Below are 19,927 nucleotides of genomic sequence, written 5' to 3' on the forward strand. Positions count from 1 at the left end.
TCTGGGTCAATTCATCATTTTTGACGTAACTATAGATATTCTAAACTATAAGAATGCCATAGCCGGGGCTGGTCATTGGGCCTAGTGGTAGAGTGCCTAGAATGCATGAAGACCAGGGTTCGATTCCTCAGTTACCACATACATAGAAAAAGCCAGAAGTGGGGCCAGGAGTTTGGCCTAGTGGTAGAGTGCTTGCCTAGCATGCACGAAGACCCGGGTTCGATTCCTCGGTACCCCACATACATAGCAAAAAGCCGAAGTGATGCTGATGCTCAAGTGGTAGAGTGCTAGCCTTGAGAAAATCCAAGGACAGTGCTCAAGCCCTGAGATCAAGCCCAGGACTGGCAAAAAAAAAAAAAAGCCAGAAGTGTTATTGTGGCTCAAGTGGTAGAGCTCTAGCATTGAGAAAACCCAAAGACAGTGCTCAGGTCCTGAGTTCAAGCCAGGACTGGCAAAAAAAAAATGCTATAACTAAAAATCATTCCTCTGTTGATAAACTTTCAGTTTTTCCAAACCTTCGTTACATGCTAATGCTTTTCCAGAATAGCTCATATTCAAAAAGTTAATTTTAATAGCCACTTCTGAAAGTCTTATTAAAGTTCGCTTTGGGAAAAATTACCATTGTACATAACATCTTTGGGATAAGATATTATCAGATATTTTACCTTGGCCAGAATGCTACAGTGCTTTAAGCTAAGACACACAGATGTCTTCTGTCTCACCCTTATCATCTAACCATAATGAGCTTAAATGAATAATATTACAAAGCTGAGACTGGACTGACATCTATTACACTTTTATGAATAAAGATTAATCAGATTAATCTTTTTGTAAGAGTAAAGATTTTTAAATCTTAGTTTCCATCTCACTGACTGCTAATGAGGTAGGCATATTTCTGTATGTCATGGTCATTTACTCTCTTTTTCTAAACTTGCTGTTATATTTTTATTGTGCTGTCTTTTATCAACTTAATAAATGTTTTGTATCTTCTTTTTGTTCTTGGGAATGGAGCTTAACCACAGGTACATGGGTTTTTCCCTCAAAACTGGCACTCTTACCACTTGAGCCATACCTCTACTTCTAGCTTTCTCTAGTTAATTGGAGATAAGAGTCTCACAGATTTTTCTGCTTAGGTGGGCTTTGAACCATGATCCTCAGATTTCAGCTTCCTGAGTAACTAGGATTACAGGTGTGAGCCATCTGGATCTTTTCATTTTTATCTTTCATGAATGATTTCCTTTGTATTTGTTTATTAAAATGATTGAAATATTTTAACTAGGTAAGAAATTTTAAAACGCTCACTCAGCAGAGAACTGTAAAATTAATCATTCTGGTGGATAATGTCTCACCATCCTCTAGAAAAAGAAACCTATTCCTAAGTGATTGAGTATATGGAAATTCTTCCATTTGCTCTCACGTGTATTTGCTTCTGGCCTTGAGTCTACACAATGATCACCTGAGAAGATTTAAAATACCAATACTTGAGTTCCACCTCACAGTTCTCAACTAATTGCCAGTGGGACCAGGCAGAAGTTTTGAACAGAAGACCTTATTTGATTCTACAATGCAGCCAGGAATTAAGAAGAATCAAGAGGTTATAGTCTTTACCAATCATTGATAACTCATTTTATTCCTTAATGAAAGTGTCACTAGTAATCACGACTGCCATCTGTTGGTGGGAAATAAAACTAATAATGTAGCCAGGTACCAAACGAACGTGGAACGTTCAGATCTATGCAAGGCTGTGTTGTCAAAGTTCTTAGAAACACAGCTTCATATCTATCCAGGCTTTTTATGTAAAGTACTTCTCAGAAAGCTTCTAACTTTGAGTTTCTTCAAGGTAAGAGCATATTTGCGTTCATTTTCTTGGCTTTCAATATTCTGCAGTAATAAATGGCATGATTTAATATGTAGTTCCCAGGTCTTGTTAATCTTGGTCATCAAAATTTCAGTGACACATATCTTAATAATAAGAGAAAGTACATTTTCAAATTTTAAAAATGATTCTACCTGGGCCGGGAGTTTGGCTGAGTGGTAGAGTGCTTGCTTACCATGCATGAAGACCTGGGTTCAATTCCTTGGTACCACATACTTAGAAAAAGCCAGAAGTGGTGCTGAGGCTCAAGTGGTAGAGCTCTAGTCTTGAGAAAGTCCAAGGACAGTGCTCAGGCCCTGAGCTCAAACCCAGGACTGGAAAAAAAAGAGAAAAAAAAAAAACACTGAAAAGTCCTAACTAGTAGACAAATGGAGAGTGGACGGAGGGGAAGAGAATCAAAATTTGAACCACTGACTCTCTGCCCTATCCATTCCTAGATCTAAGTACTGGTTTGAATTTTGTCCTGCTGTAATATTTTTTTTCTTTTCCTATTTTATTTTTTTACCAGTCCTGGGGCTTGAACTGAGGGCCTAAGCAGTGTTTTTGGACACATTTTGCTCAAGGATAGCACCCTACCACAGCACTACCTCCAGCTTTTTCCAAGTCTTTGGTACCAAGGAATTGAACCCAGAGCTTTGTACATGCTAGGCAAGCACTCTACCAGTAGGCTACACTCCCAGCCAATGCTATAGTATTTTTTGATGTTGCCTTTTTTCGTGTGGAATTGTACATTAGGAATAGGGAAGCGCACTTTGAGAAATTGTGATGGTGACAGGAAATGGATATGTCTGGGTTAAAGTAAGATAACACTGGCAGACCTTTGTTGTGGACTGGTAACTAGATAGTGAGTTTGTCTTCTAAGAGAAAAGTATATATTCTCTTTTCTCCATAGATGGCTCAGAAAAAATCAGACACTCAGAATATGAAACTGTTAGTTTGTCAAGAAAATCACTTTCAATGCATTGATATATATACATCTGAGTGTGTATGTACATATATAATTTTCCAGGCAACTCTCATAGGTTATATGTTACTCTTATTAGTGGCAGTATGGAGAGGTCTTTAAAATAGATGAAGATATGTGTGTAGGTATATAATAGATATGTAAATGTGATATATAGGTATATAATGCACATATGTAAGTGAAATGAATATACATGTGTAGGTATGTAATCATATGCAATATAGTCAATCATGTTTATTATATATACAAATGTGTACAGACTAAATTAATAATTGCACAAATTGTGATGGTTCTATACTTGTACATCATGTACTTTTATTATATTCCTCATCTCCTTCCCACTAGCTTCTTATAAAAAAATTATTGTAAAGGTGATATACAGAGGGGTTACACTTAACATGATTCAGGTAATGACATTTCCATTTGAACAGTGTCACCCCCTCCCTCATTCTCTCCCAGGTGTTCCCATCCTGACTTCCCTCCCCTCAAGTTGTATGGTTCATTTCCAACATAGTGTCTAATGGGTTTCACTGCTGATTTGGCTCACTCTTTGTCCCACCATTTCTCCCCTTCTCCTCCCCAAATCCAATAAATTTATACACAAGACAAAGAGTACAGAAATCAAAAACAGTGACAGAAGGGAATAAAGCATTGAAAAGGGGAAAGAAAAAAAACAATATAGTAAAAAAAAATCTCTCCATTTCTTGTAGTTCATTTTGATAAGCATCATTTTATATGATCTTATACTCATAGCTATTGAGCCCTTGTGATCCTCTCAAGAATATTCTCCCTTGTTCTTGCTGTATGAATGTTTAGAGTAGTTTAATCATGTCCAGGTGTAATTATTTCTCTTTAACTGTCCATTGGGTTTGCTTGCAGATTTATAGTCACATACTAGTTACGACAAATGAAGGAAACCACTGGGCCTATGTTTCTCTGGGTCTGGCTTATTTCACTTGATAAAGTTTTTTTTACAAGTCTTTCTATTCCCTTATGAATGGGGCAATGCCATTCTTTCTGAGGGAAGCTTAGAATTCATATATATGTATATATATTATTTATTACCAAATTGTCTTGATCCTAGTAAGAGTCATCTGGGTCAATTCCATATCTTGGCTATGATTTAAAAAAAAAATTCCGCCATGAACATGGTTGTACTGGTGGCTTTAGTGTAACTTTGTTTGTGGTCATTTGGGTAAATGCCCAGAAGTGGGATTGTTGGGTCATAAAGGAGCTCTATGTTTAGTCTTTTGAGGAACCTCCATACTGCTGTTGAGAGTGGTGGAACGAGTTACATTCCCAACAACCATGTAATTGTATTCTCTTCTGGCCATATCCCTACCAGCATCTGTTATTGTTAGTTTTCTTGATAATGGCCATTCTACCTGGGGTGAGGTAGAATATCATAGTTGTTTTGATTTTCATTTCTTTTATGACTAGAGATATCAATTATCTCTTTATGGCTGGGAGCATGGCCTAGTGGTAGAGTGCTTGCCAAGCATGCATGAAGCCCAGGGTTTGAATCCATATACACAGAAAAAGCCAGAATTGGTGCTGTGGCTCGAGTGGTAGAGTGCTGGCCTGGAGGAAAGCCCAAAGACAGTGTTCATGCCCTCAGTTCAAGCCCCAAGGCTAGCAAAAAAAAAAACAAAAAACAAAACAAAACAACAAAAAAAACCATCTCTTCATATGTCTATCAGCCATTCTTATTGCTTCTTTGAGGATTTGTTTGGAGGAGGTTTAATTTTTTTTGAGCTCTGAGTATATTTTTGATATTAGGCTTTTATCTGATACACAGCTAGTAAAGATCTCCCATTCTGTGGACTTTCAGTTTATCTTGCTTAGTTCTTCCTCTTTTAAGTTGTAATTTGTTAATGGGTTTATGATGTTTCCTATATGCCCACAATGTACTTTCATCATATTCTCCCCAGTTAAACCCTCTCCCTACTCTCATCCTCTCTTGCTTCTCTAATAATCCCCTCTTTTGGTTTGTGGTTTTTATGAGGGGTGATACTTTCCTGGGGTTTTTTTTTATTATTTTTATAGTGCTAGGGATCGAACTTTTGGCTTTGCACATGCTAATCCAATGCTCTATGACTCAGCTACCCTGTAAGCCCTGAAGCGGAATGTTTTACTGCCCATTGTCAAAGTATATGATTTCTTCTCTCTACCGTAGATTGAGACTTCCAGGGGGTTTCCTTGAGAGCTGGGTTTCTCCATTTCAGAGGCACTGACATAGTACTATGTACCTCAGGGCAGCCGGCCTTCCCAGCCCTAACCTGCCAGTGCCAGTGCCAGCTCTGCAGGAGTGGCCCTTCTACGTATATCTTGGCGCAGCTGAATTGAAATGGCCTCTCATCCAGAGCCTCTGACTTAGAAGCTAAGATGCTCACGGAAAGGGGATTTCACTTCTTTTCAAACAACTTACTTCCCCCAATCTAAATGAGGAGGCAACTTCCCCTTACCTGGAACTATGTGCCTTCTTCGATCACATCAGGAATGCTTCATGACAAAATTTGCTTTGAGATATGAAGGTTTTCCCTTCAGATTAGACTTTCAGTTCCACAGTACAATCTGTTTTAGTCCACACCATACACATACCACCTAGTGCAGTGGTTGGCACTTAATAAATGTTAAATAAAAAACCATAATTCAAAGATATTTAATAACCTTAAGCACAAAGCTTGACTTTTTCTAAAGGTGGTTTTCTTTTTTTTTTTTTCTTTTCTCTCTTTCAGGCTTATTTCAATCTGTGTGAGACAGCCAGTTAAAGAAATTAAGGACATATTGAGGCTGTTGAAGGGTGTGAGCAAGGAAATCTAAAAATCATATTATTTGGATAGGATCCCTTGGGGTTTTGGCGAGGTGCTGTTGAGTGACAGGTTCATTCTGGAAATAACAGCTCTGATATGTCGTCATAAGCACAGCCAACCTATAACTCACACATCTTGAACTCCATCCACTATTGATCTATGGAAACACTAGAATGAGGCTTAAAGCTTCATTCTCTGAAACCAAGAGAGCTGTGTCTGCTGGAAATCAACCACGGCACAGATAACCCAAGAGACCTTCTAATGTTCCTGTGTATATGTGTATGTGTGTTTATAGAATAGCAATGAGTATTTTTTAAAATGAAAACTGACTGGCATTCTTCCCACCGAAATAGAGAGTAATTTAATTTGTTAGTGGTTTATTTTATTTGACAGTCTTTGTGCATACTCAATTTGGTTTGTTACACTGAATTACCCCTTAATAATGGGTATACATGATGGCAGACTCTGTCCCCCCTCCCCCAGGTTGGTTTGATAATTGGATGAGGGTCCAGATTGTTCAAGGTTTTAATGACACCAAGGACAGAAGCTATTTGGAAAACTCTTAATCAGGAGAGTTTTCCACCATTTTTTTTCCAGCGAAGTTAATTGCTATCCAGTGACAAGCCATTCCACTAGCCATCTCCCAGAGCAAGACTGAGTTGTATAATATTGACTGAACTCTCCAGGGGGAAGGGAAGCAAAGCTAAAAACTCATAGGTAATAAAAAGAATCCTCTAGGCAATGTCTCCGAATCGTCCACAATTCTATAATTGGAAGCTAATATAAGTTGGGCATCAGTGTCTCACCTTTGTAATCCTCAAGAGGCTCATATCAGAGGATCACAGTTTAAATCCAGCCAGGGCAAGAAAGTATGTAAGACTCTTCTTTCCAGTTAGCCACCAAAAAGCCAGAAGTGGAATTGTGACTCAAGTCGTAGAGTGCCAGCCTTGAGTGAAAAAAGTGAAGGGATAGCACCCAGGCCCTGAGTTCAGACACTAAGCACACACGTACAAAAGTACTGGCAGCTTCTGTACAGACTTACAGAGTGGTTTGACCACCCAAAGAAGCTTCATGATCATCTAGATTTGGGATCCACACTTATGTCATAGGAATGGCAAGTACCGGTCTTCTAGGGTCTTTGTGAAGTCAATAACTTAGGCACCTCATATAATTTTGGCACAAAGCATGTATTCATGCACATTGTTTTTCATTCTTAGTATCTTTTAAATATCTTTAAGTGGTTGGACAAGGGAGTTGCCATTTAACCAAGCAGTTTATAAATATGATGTCCTTTTAATCAGTGTCACCCCATCAACATTCTCATTGCTTCCCATCCACCCCTTTCATCACTCTTAATAATTATGTAAGATATACATAGCATTTTTTTTGCCAGTCCTGGAACTTGAACTGAGGGCCTAAGCATTGTCCCTGAGCTTTTATTCAAGGCTAGCACTCTAGCCTTTGAGCCACAGTGCTACTTTTGACTTTTTGTGTGTATGTGGTACTGAGGAATCGAACCCAGGGTTTCATGTGTGCTACGCAAGCACTCTTCCACTAAGCCACATTCTGACCCCCTACATTGGATTCTTGACTGCATTCTCTCTTCATTTGTCCACTTATTTTCCCTTGACCCTTCCCCACTCCTTTCAAATACCAGCTTCCTGTTGGTTTATTTTGTTGAACTTTGTCTTTCTAAGGAATTATACTAGAATTCTTCCTTGAATCTACCATATTTCAATGAAATACAGTTGTATGCACTTGTATACCAACCAATGCATGATTACTTACCAGTTTATAAGCTAAATCTAGCGTCCCCATATGAGAAAAGACGGTATTCTTGAGACAGGATCTGTCACTATAACCCAGGTTGGTCTTAAACTTTGAATCCCTGCTCTACAATGCTTCATTGTTAATATTAGAATCAGGCCTATGCTAAGTTCTCTCAACAATGCTGCTCAGAGAGTTTTTACTGCTCACTGACAGTGAAGATTAACAAGTCAAAGGCCACATGGCTGGTAAATGTCTCAGCCAACATTTTAAGGGCAGGTCTGCAAAACAACATGTCATTACAAATTCTATGCTTGTGTACCACTTAGAAACATTCTGAAAAGCAATACATCTTCCTGAATATTTTTAAGTTAGACAACTAAGCTCTTCCATTGTAGAAAATATGATTCCAGGAATACTTTAAACATGGGCAATTTAAACTAAAACTTTTAGATCACCTTTTATTATCTTTAAGTAGCTGTACATCTTAGTTCATAAGTGCAGTACACCTTGATCAATGTCAACCAATTACCCTTTCTATCATTGCCTTCCAACTCCATCCAAGTTATCATATATATATATATATATATACTTAATATCATGGCTGCATTTGTCCTCTCTTCTCTTTCATCTTCCTCGCTTCCTTGATCTTCCCTTAAGACAAACAGCTTCTTGTTAATCATTTTGATAAACTGTAAGTACATTATTCAAAGGAAGTAACTCCAGCTTTGATATGGCCAATGGAATTTAAGTACCGTAGTGACTGGATAGTGACCACAGCACTACTAGAGGACTTCCAACAGCCACTTCAGAAGTCAGAGGCTGTCTTTTCTTCCTCTTCAAGTAAGAAGAAAGTACCCCCAAGGAAATACTAAATGTATTTGGCTCATTTTTTTTAAGATAACCTATATTTATTCTGTCAGTATCACTCTACAGAAAAGCCAAGAAGTCCTCATAGCTGTGTATTTGGCTCATTTCTAAGAGAGATTTTTTTCACCATATATGATGGTTAGAGCTTAAAATTTTCTGCTGAGCTTAATTGTTGTTGTGATTGTTACACAGAATTCTGACAAATAATAACTCAAGATAAATAGTGCAATCTTTACTGGAGACATATGATAAGACACTAGGTTAAAAGCATACATGGCGCCTTGATTTAACCTATCACTCAAGTGCACCCTTCTGAGTGTTACTTCTTGCAGAGTGAATGGCAAGAGGCAGTCGTGTTCGAGACAGATGGATGCACATCTCTTATGTCTATCCTTTGTAGAGTGGGGAGGAAAATCTCGGCCATCTGTGGGTGTCTTCTGAGGTGATCTGGTGTTAGGGATGAAAAGGACCCGGGGTCGGGATGAGGAGTGATTTCCTTCTACACTGTTACACAATCCCTGAGAAGTCACCACATATCCTGGGCCTACTATGCGCAGACTGACAGCAGCTCAGCACTGCCGAAGTGTGTGTAGCAAAGCTTCAGAATACATCTTCCCAGGGGGGAGCCTATGGCTCAGCCCTTCCCAAGATGCCTCACCCCAGAAGTCCAGGGGTCATAAACCATGCTTCTCAGAGGACACCCCTATAAAGGGGAAAGGATGTGGCCGGGGGAGTCTGGGCCTCCCACTCCTCTCCCACCACTCCCACCCTTGATATCAATGAGACAACTTCTTCACCCCACTTCTCCATGGAGTGCAAACCTGCACTCCCAGTCAGGTTTTCCTAAAAAGAACCAGAAGAAGAAGAGAAAAGTAAAGGAGATAGGGAGGATGATTATGGTTGACCTCCTCATCTGTGCAGTGGGGCTCACCCTGTGTATGGAGATGATTCAGTAATGGGGTGCATGTTTCAACTCTTCTCAGCAGTTGGGGGGGGCATGTAAGAGGAAGGGGTGTTGGTGGAAGGCCTCTCTAAGGGTGGAATGCTTAAACAGAGACCTCAGTGAAGGGAGAGGGGAGAAGCGTGTTGTCCTGCATCTTTACAAAGAGGCTCAGAGGCCCTTCTTGTCCTGGAACATTGTTGAGTTGCTAGTCTAGCGTGAGACCTAGGCCTGTGGTGATCGCCCTCGGTAATCCGCTGCATGAGCTGAGACTAAGCCAGGGCCAGGGCACCATTTGAGGTGCCTGACAGGCAGCTCAGACCCACTATGTCCTCTGCAGATCCAAGGCTTCTACTCACGTGTCAACAGCACCAGTGCGGCTCAGATCAGAGGGTTTAAACTGCACTGAGAGATCCTGGCCTGGTGCTGCTTGAGTCCTGTAACCCCAGGACTCAAGAGACTGAAGCAGGAAGATCATGAGTTCTAAACCTGCCTAATGAGGCCTCTTCCAAAAAAGAAAAGGAAAGCAAAAAGATCCAGGCCTGATCCTAAGGTGTTGTCTGGTTCAGTCATCTGACATTTTGTGGCCAACCAGAGCTCTCGAGCCAGGCACTAGTGCTTATAATCCTAGTTACTCAGCAGATAACAGTTTAAAGCTAGCCTGAGTAAGAAACCCATGAGGCTCTAAAAACCCAGAAATGGAGCTGTGGCTCAAGTGGCAGCCTTGAGCAAACAAAGCTCAGAGACAGCATCTAGGTCCTGAGTCCAAATCCCAGGAGAGGCAGAACTCTGGGCTGTGGAAGTCCTTCCCCGCCCATGCCACCCCACCACATGATCCTGAACAGAGGACTTAAGCTCCAGCTCCTCATCTAAACTTCCAGGAACTGGCCCAGTGTTTTCACACTTTCCTCTTCCCAAACATAGTCATCCAGATTAGATAGTATTGGAAATAATAATAATGAAGAAAGTGATTCACACCTATAATCCTAGTGACTCAAGAGGCTGAGACCCAAGGATTATGGTTTGAAGCCAGCCCAGGCAGCCTGTGAGACTCTTACTCCAACCAGAAGGCCAGAAGCTCAAGTGGCAGAGTTCTAGTCTTGAGCCAAAAAGCCCAGTGATTGTATGAGTTCAAGCCCCAGTACTGACAAAGACACGTAGTAATAATAATGAAGGGGTGACACACAGATAGCAGAGCTTCCCACCACATCCCCCAACACAGCTGATGGAGACGACGGCTCAGGTCTACAGCAGGTCTTGGAAGCATCAGACTTCTCCATGTATTCAGCCATTTTTTGTTTGTTTCATACTGCTGCCTAATTGTGTTGAGTAGAAGCAACACATGTGCGGCCGGGAATTTGGCCTAGTGGTGAAAGTGCTTGCCTAGCATGCATGAAGACCCGGGTTCGATTCCTCGGTACCACATACATAGAAAAAGCCGGAAGTGGTAGAGTTCTAGCCTTGAGAAAGTCCAAGGACAGTGCTCAGGCCCTGAGCTCAAGCCCAGGACTGGCAAAAAAAAAAAAAAAAAAAAAAAAAAGAAAGAAGCAACACATGTTCACTCACACCCAGTTCCTCAGCTGGCCATGCTGGGCGGGGCAGCCCCCCTCCCTGCACACCTCTCCCGGTGGGGTCAGGCAGGCAGTCAGTGTGAGTTCACAGAGGATTGTGAGTACATGTCTGTGCCCAGCCAGGGCTTAATTCCTCTCTCATCCTTGGTTCCACATGCCATGAATGACATTCAGGACTCCTCCCCTCTCCTGTACACCCACAGTACACACACACACACACACACACACATACCCCTACACCTCCCTTTTCTAGGCAGAGCATTAACGCCCATCCCTAGACACCTGCTCCAGTCCTTCCCGTTACGTGGCCATCATGGTACGTGTCAGCCCACATTAGCAGGCAGGCCCATCACATTAAGCCACAGCCCGGTCCTGGCAGCTCCCACTTTGTAACGCCTCTTGATCCCAACTGTCACACTCCTGTCCGTGTCGCCAGAGCCCCAGCCATGCTCCACAGACAACACATAGCAATGAGAAGCTTAGGAGCCAGGAAACCACGCCCGTTCCCTTTCTAGAGCGCTCCAGGGGTCAGGCTACTCAAAAACTCCAGCTAGGGTGTTCTTTACTGGCAAACTATAAAAGCCCTGGCACAGGCTAGATACAGGAGTGCCCAGCTGTAACCCCATTTACACAAAAAATGACGCTCTGGAGAGTTGAAATTCAAGACAGGAGGTGGACAGGGGCAGAGCGTCAGCCTTGAGTGAAAAAGCAAAGTCAGGGCTCCGATACTGGCACAAGCATATGTGTACACACACGCACGCACGCGCGCGCTGAAGCCAATCAAGAGAAGTCTTCATCTCCACCTGGCCACCAATCAACCAGGGGTGGGGATGCAGGAGACCATTAGCTTGGGGAAGGAGATTGATGCTTAGGTTCTTTATTTTCTTAATCTATTGAAGGGTTGCACGTGTGTCATACGGTTTAGGGTGGTTGGCTAGTTGGGTTAGGTTGTTTTAATTTCTGACATCAATCTGTTCTCCCGCCCTTCTTAAGAGCCATTTCACCCAGAATTCAAAGACACAAAGAATGGCATCGCTTTGGTCATGTTTTCTACTGAGAGATAACACACATAGTTTATTGAACTACATGATTGTCTTAGCTACCAAGATGGAAATGCTCAATGGCGTTTACTCTTACCAAAGTCATGCAACACATATTTGCGTTGCACCTTTTTATAGATCTGTAAGGTGACTCTGGAATTGATTTTCCCAACGGGGTCAGTTTGAATGGAAGGTGACCACTGCCTGGCTGGTGTTCCAATACAATAGGAATAAACCAAGATTCCCTGAGCCCAGCCAGGATATGAGGGTATGCTTGGTATGAGTGACTGAGTTGGGGTGATCGGAGTTTCTGACTAAACATTTTCCCAAACAACCTTAGAAATGAAAGACAAAGTTCGTGAAAGCCATATGATGAAAAGACATGTGGATCTGTTGAGATTAGAGTTGAATGAAATGTTTCTAAAGATCCTCCCATAATTCCCTCTTTTTTTGTACTAGTCCTAGGGCTTTATATCAGGGCCTGGGCACTGTCCCTTAGCCTTTCTGCTCAAGGCTTGCACTCTACCACTTGACACACAGCTCCTACTTCTGGCTTTTTCTATGGCTAATTGAATGTAAGAGTCTCGTGGACTGGGAAAACCTGCTCAGGCTGGCTTTATCCTCTGGTCTCAGCCTTCTGAATAGCTAGGTTTATAGATGTGAACCACTAGCACCTGGCTCACAATTGCTTTTAAAAAATGGATTTCAGGCCAGGAGTTTGGCCTAGTGGTAGAGTGCTTGCCTAGCATGCACAAAGACCCGGGTTCGATTCCTCGGTACTATATGTAGAAAAAATCCAGAAGTGGTGCTGTGCTCAAGTGGTAGAGCTCTAGCCTTGAGAAAGCCCAAGAACAGTGCTCAGGACCTGAGTTCAAGCCCCAGGAGTGGCAAAACATAAAAATAGATTTCATGGGTTTGAAAAAAAACTACAAGACAAGTACTTTTGAGATAAGTACTAAAAGAAGATAATTATGGTCAAAGTAGATTATTGGCATATATTGAAAATTGAACCAGGAAATCCATGGGCCTTGAGAAGTGGGGAGAAAGAAGCAAGTGACTAACAGCATCACACTGATGAGACATATCATCAAGGTGTGTGGAAATGTAACAATGAAATCTGCATAACTAATATCAGCTAATAAGAATACAGAAGCTGGGCACAATGGCTGACGCCTGTAATCCTAGCTACTCAGGAGGCTGAGATCTGAGGATCACGATTCAAAGCCAGCCTGGGCACTAAAGACTGAGACACTCTTATCTCCAATTAACCACTAGAAAATGGGAAAGTGGGTCTGTGGCTCAAGGGATAGGATGAAAGGACTTCCAGGATATGGAAACAAGAGCCATATAATGTGCGGTTGTTATTCTTAATGTACTATGTTATTTCTCATATCTTTTGTTGTCCCTTGGTTATCTCGTATTGTTATAATATCTTACCTTATTATTGGTATATTGCATATATGTTTGTTTATTTGAAATAGGGTAGGGAAGGGGGGAAAACAAGAGTGGGAGTGGGGGAGGGAGATGGGGACAAAAACATGAGAAGGGGTATCAATGTTTGTGAAGTGATGCACCTTCTATCTGGCAAATATAATGTAACCCTGCTATTAATTACAATTTTTAAAAGAACATTTAAAAAAAACAGGAAAGTGGGATTGTGGCTCAAGGGATAGGGTGGCCTTGAGCTGAAAAGCTCAGGGACAACACCCAGAGTCTAAGCACCATGATCAACAAATAAATAATGATAATATTAATAAATATAACCGCTTTACCAGGTCTGGAAACCAATGCTTCCACCCCATGGAACTTATCCTCAGTTAGAATGTATCAAGAATGGAATTCCCTATCAGGTGACAGTACAGATAGAAGGACCAGAACAGAATGAAAGCATCATGAAGTTTCTCCAGCTTCAAGAATCTTTCTTGTGGTTATAATGATAAAGATGGGAACATGTACATGCTTTTACTAGGAGACTTGGTTCTGATGCATTTTGGTTTTCTTACATGGCAGGTGCCTGTCCTGAGACCCATGGATCTAATGGTGGAAGCCACTCCTCGGAGAGTATTTGCCAATGCACACACGTATCACATCAACTCCATATCCGTCAACAGCGACTACGAAACCTACATGTCTGCTGATGACCTGAGAATTAACCTATGGAACTTTGAAATAACCAATCAGAGTTTTAGTATCCTTTCCTTATAGCCAATGATCAGTTGGCCTGAATCAGGTATGAGTGGGCTTTGGGGGGAGCGTGAGGGAATGGAATAGAATGGAGTGGTTACCACTGTACCAACTGCCACTTAGAGATTAGAGAGCTTCTTTTCTTTCTTCCTTTCTTTCTTGCCAGTCTTGGGCCTTGAACTCAGGGTCTGGGCACTGTCCTGTGCTTTCTCAAGGTTAGAGCTCTACCACTTGAGCCACAGCAACACTTTGGGGTTTTTTGTGTATGTGGTACCAAGGAATTAAATCCAGGGCTTTGTGTATGCTAGGTGAGCACTCTACTGCTAGGCCACACTCCAGGTCCCCGAGAGCTTATTTCTTTCAAAATATATTGGTACTCATGAGCCTCTTTCACCCCAGTGACAAAGTTAGGAAAATATTGAACTACAAATGGTGACTAGCTCTGGATTAGAAATTAATTCCATCATGTTGTCAAACGTTAAAATCAGATGTGACTGTGCCAACAATAACACCCTAGCATTCAATTAGGTTCCTTCCTCTATTAAAGCTTTATCAATGGCTCAAGTGGACTAAATGAAAGAGAGATGCTACTCCAGGTCCCATAACAATGAAATTAATAGTGGCTGCCATTTATGGAGTACTGATCCATGAGCAACTTGAAGTATTTCTCTGTGTGTGTGTGTCTGAGTCTGAGACTCAAACTCACTGGTTTTGCTCATTGGCTGATGTGCTACCACCTGAGTCACGTCTCCAATCCCAAAATATTTCTTTTTACCTCTTTATAAAATGCATGTACAATATAAATTATACAGTACATAAATTTCTTTTTGTTTTTATTGTGCCAGTACTGTGGCTTAACCTCAGAGTCTGGGTGCTATCCCTTACCTTTTTCACTCAAGGCCAGCGATGCTCTACCACTTGAGTTTACACTCCACTGCCAGCTTTTAGGAGTTAATAGGAGATAAAGGTCTCCCAGGCTTTCTTGCCATTGGCTGGTTTTGAATCATAATCCTCATATCTCAGTCTCCTGAGATTATGGATACGTCACAGATGGAATACATCTGAAAATTCACATCAGAAAAATCTTTACTGGCAATTTTCAAGCCCCTATACTTCCTTATTCTTTCTACCCCTTTATGGTATATTGGATAAAATACCCCTATAATGTAAGCATTATTAGCTCCTATTTATAGCTCAGAGAAAAATCAAGAAACATCCTGATGAACATCTAGGATGATTGAATGTCTCCTCTCCTCCCTAAACCTGACTCTGCACCAAAATTCCTCGGTTCTGGGTCTACCTTTCTGGCAGCTGAGCACCTAGCCTCCATGCCAGTGTTGTTCGTCTTTCTCATTTGCTAGCCTTCACTTCATCCTATCACAACCCAATTTAACTACGATCCCTGTCAATAGTTCCTCTAAGATGCATCTCAGAGACACTCACAGTTCCATCCTGTCTCTGACCAAAATACAATTAGTGATCTGTTCCCTGGGTGGCAGCTATCTTTTTTTTTTTTTGCCACTCCTGAAGCTTGAACTCAGAGCCTGAGCACTGTCCCTGGGCTTTCTCAAGGCTAGAGCTCTACCACTTGAGCTTCCAGATTTTTCTATATAAGTGGTATGGAAGATCTAGGTCTTCGTGAATACTAGGCAAGCACTCTACCACTAGGCCAAACTTGGGGCCCTGTGTGGCTGCTGTCTGTCCCTCTCTGATATCCTCTCCTCCGCTTCTCCACAATGCATACCCCACATCTTCACCAGAATGGACTTTGAAGTTTCCCATTGTACTTAAAACCCAAGTTTTTCACCGTGAGCTATTAGAGTCCACTCCATTTTGCTGCCCCACTCTTCACTGGTCCCTACCATACCACTCTGCCCTAATTCATTCTACTTCAGCCCAACTAAACACCTTTCTGCTCCTAATGAACCATGTATCCCCAGCCCTTGCTCCCTCCTTCTGGAATCTTCTGTCCCCAGCATTCACACAACTACCATAAACCATTCATTACTCAGGCTTTGGTCCAAGGTCATCTCCTCTGATGACTGTCTCCTTCGACTCCCAAGTAGCCAGCCATTGCTATATTCTTGTAAATACCCATTTTTTATCTGCGAAAGTAACAACATATTCTAGTTTCCCTGTCTTAACATGGGAAGGCTAGCAGAGCAGGGACTTCCCTTGTGTATGTCTATATTCCAGTGTGTGGCACATCCACATGCAGAAAGCTGAGTATCTGTGGCAGGTTTTCAGGAGTCGTATCACAACTGGCTACTGGATGGTGACATAACAATGAAGTTGGAAATCCAGCTTTAAGAGAATAAAGCTTCAAAATATCCTAGGGTAAATCAGATCTTAACACCTCAGATGCATAAAAGGTAATTCCTCCTAGGTAATTCAGTATTGGCAGCCCACATAGCTAACATGACCCTGCAGTGGGTAACTCAGAGCCTTGGGCCCCTTCACTCTCCCAGCTCTCCTGTGTTTATTTATCTATACAGTGAGGTTGTACAGGATCGCACAAGGGAGATTCTTTGAGCCAGCCTATAAAATAGGATGCATTCCATTGGCTGGACATCAATCATATATCCATCTCTAACTGCAAGATGGGCTGGGATGTTTATTCTAGTTGTGCACCCCAGCAATACTCAATATACCTGAGGCGTTTTAGGCCATGCATCTCTAACCAATCACTGGCACTTACAAGGTCTAGTTTCAGACAGCAAGAACTTATGGAGACCATGAGTAGCATCTTTTGTTGGTCTCAAAGCAGACTTGCCACATTGTCTGGGCCCTGGAGAACCTGCCTACAGAGTTTTCTGGCAGTGCAGCTGCTAATAGAATAAGTGTGGGTGGTGGTTCCCTTTCCTTCTTCCCATCCATGCCAGAAATCTGCTCAGGCTCAGCTGGCTTGTCACTTGGAGCTTCTGCTCTCCCAGTCTAGGTGGCACGGTTTTCTGAATTTTGCCTCTAGGCCTTCAAGAGGGAGGAAAGCATTTGGGGAGACAGATGCCTTGGGGAGAATGCAAAAGGGAAATATTAATAGTGCAGTTTAGGTTATATTCTGGAGACGGGTGACAGCCTGCCAGATGCCAGCATACAAATGAGACCCTACCATTCACCCTTAAAGCAGCCAAATGTAAAATAATCATCATTGTTATGACGGTGATAGTAACTGATATCTATATAGCTCTTTCAACCAGACCGCCCTAAGCACTAAGACAGTACAAACTGGGACCCCTTTGCTTCTAGTCACACAAGTAGAGCCACCTGTGGGGTTAGGAGCCAGCCATTTCTCCAGTCAGAAGAAAAAGAAAAATACCAGCTACCAGACATGTCTCAAATGGTGTGTTGTTTAGCCACTATTTTTGTGATGATTTCTATCCACCAAGAAGGTGGAAGAAACATGGCTCAGGATAGACCCATGTGAGACCCTCCCACACCAAAGCATGGGTCAGGCACCAGTGGGTGGAAGACAAGGACGTGAGCTTTTCGCCATGATTAGCTATGTGAAATAGTATTGGGAAGCATGACCATCCTATCAGTCATGAGAACTCAGACACTGAAATAGGTAGTGACATCAACACGGCATCTGTAAAATGTATTACAAGACAAGTGGTCTGGAGGTGTGGCAAGAAGGAAGCTATGACTTGAAACCTCATGTTTGATAAAAAGAAAAGTTGATTGTATAAGGGTATATGTAATCACCACAGAGACATAGAGACCGAGACTGAGAAAGGGAGAGAATGCACTAAGTAAATAATCGTGATTATTGTTGAAAGGCAAAGAGATTGGAGGAGGTGAATGTGGGGTTAGAGTAATGAGTTCTGGTCTGCTGAATTCAGTACTTAGGTCATCTGAGGTTCTAGACTTCTAGGTGGCTCCCCAATGGAGTCAATTTTTGCAAGCAGTTTTCTCTGCTCTTGTTATCAGATATTAACAGGACCCCTGAACCATGCACTGGATTCGAGCAGGGCGCTCCAAAACCATGTGGCTTGTGTATAAGTCCTCCTCTTTAAGCACTTACCAGCTTGCCCAATAATAGACTCCTAAATTTAAGTCAAGGCCAACCTAACCCATTTCTCAATTAGTTATTTTCTAGAGCGAGAGGCTTTTCAGTAGGTGAAAAATTCTCTTTAAAATGTTTCTTCTTTTTGAAGACTACAGTATACCTAGAATCCTTCAAACATTTTTGTAAGGGTTAAGGGTCTGTGTTGACCTGGTACTTCATCTAACATGGAATCTATTAAATAGATGGAAAATTACAGCTCTCAACTGTGCACTGAGCACCGATTTGGTTCTTGTTTGGTTGTTGTATTCTCAGTCTAATAATACAGGCGTGAAAAGAAACAAAATTTTCTGCTTTCAGAATAACATTCATCAAATAACTACACTAATGAGTACATAATTATATACCGAAATGAGTTCTGTAAAAGAAAGGAACACAGTTTTGTGAACCTAGTTTTAATCTTTTAGACAAGGGAATAAAGTCTTTGCTGAGGAACCGAGGTTCATTATCTCAAGTAAGGGTGAGGAAATACATGAATTAACTTGGCAGAGAGATGTGGAGTGATTTCTCTAATGTCTACATAGGTCCTGTAGCAAGGAAGAATTATGACTTCTAGAGGAAATCTAAAAAGGCCATTGTTGATGGGTCTCAGAAAGGAAGACTAAGCATGAGGTAACAAAGGCTGTGAACATTAGCAGAATTGATACCATGTGTAAGTTTGAATGGTAGGCATGAGACAGGTAGTTTCTGAAATCAACCAGCTGGATTCCAGAGGCACTTTAGCTTCTTATTGAGCGATGGCAATATGAGTGTTCTAATGCATTTGTTAAGCAAGTGGTAGACTGTTTAAGCCATGCCTCTAGCCCATTTTGCATTGGTTATTTTTGAGGTAGGGGCTTGCTATTTATGTCCAGGCTGGCCTGGCTGCAGTCGGCCTACTTGTGCTTCCTTGAGTCATTATGATGACAGACACATGCCACCACACCCTGCCATTGTACTTCCCCATAGCTGCTAATAGGTACACCCAGCATTGGTTGTGATGGAATCTTGTGAACATTTATGCTGATAGTAAGAATACAGGCTTGAGCCACCATGCCCAGCTACTACTTCTGCCTTAGTAGCCTTGTGTGCTGGAGCCATTGTGGAGTTGATTCCCGTATCAAGGGAATCACACAGCCTTAAAATCTTTGGGGGATCCTGCTTCAGGATTTCCTGCTCCCCAGTACCATGGACAGCAGCCTATCTTTTAGTGCAGTATGATTCAGCTAGGCAGTTCACAGGGGAAAGAGAAGAGGAGATGGTTATGAGGAACAAACATCTGTACAGAGCACTTAGCATAGATTGAAGGCTCCATATGAATAGAATATTTCTCCAGCCCATGACTCTTCCTGCCATGTTGCTTCCATATTGTTCTCTCCTAAGGAAACTATTCATATTGAGCAGACCTGGTTGGTGTCTTGGTCTATTGATGTCCTGTAGGTTCTGTGCATTGGAAAGCATACTCAGAGAAGACCATTCAGTCTCTAGCCTTAAGCAAAAAAGTCAAACATGAGGCCACAGAACGTGCATATGCATATGTGTGCATACACACACACATATGGAAAAGCATATGCATGTTGGTACTTACAGGTAGCAATCAGGAAAGAAGTCCTAGAAAAAATGAACAATTGCAAAGATAGCAGCCCTCAAAGAAGACTTGATCCTTCTATTAAAGGCTTCTGCCTGATTAAATCAGACACCCATAATAGTTAACTTAAGAGTAATCACAGAGTTAACTGTTATGAGCCTGTAATTACATCTGTAAAATCCTTCCACACAAGCATGTAGGTAAGTGGTAGAATGACAGAGAAATGTGTGCATACTGCAAAATGGTCACTTTTGTCCTCCAAGGTACCAGAC

At 41.8% G+C, this 19,927-nt stretch overlaps 1 protein-coding gene across 5 annotated transcripts in view; it reads left to right on the forward strand.

The window, feature by feature from the left end:
* Window positions 1–19,927, forward strand: part of Ppp2r2b (protein phosphatase 2 regulatory subunit Bbeta) — a 419,132-nt gene that overhangs the window by 355,528 nt on the left and 43,677 nt on the right. For all 5 annotated transcript variants that reach the window (XM_090331274.1, XM_090331275.1, XM_090331279.1 and 2 more), the window contains one exon: window positions 13,852–14,029. In XM_090331274.1, coding sequence (XP_090187400.1) covers window positions 13,852–14,029 — 178 coding nt within the window. The remainder of the gene's footprint in view (window positions 1–13,851; window positions 14,030–19,927) is intronic.

Source organism: Megascapheus bottae, chromosome 4 (assembly GCF_031878675.1).
Source record: "Megascapheus bottae isolate mThoBot1 chromosome 4, mThoBot2.hap1, whole genome shotgun sequence".
NCBI classification, from domain to species: Eukaryota; Metazoa; Chordata; class Mammalia; order Rodentia; family Geomyidae; genus Megascapheus; species Megascapheus bottae.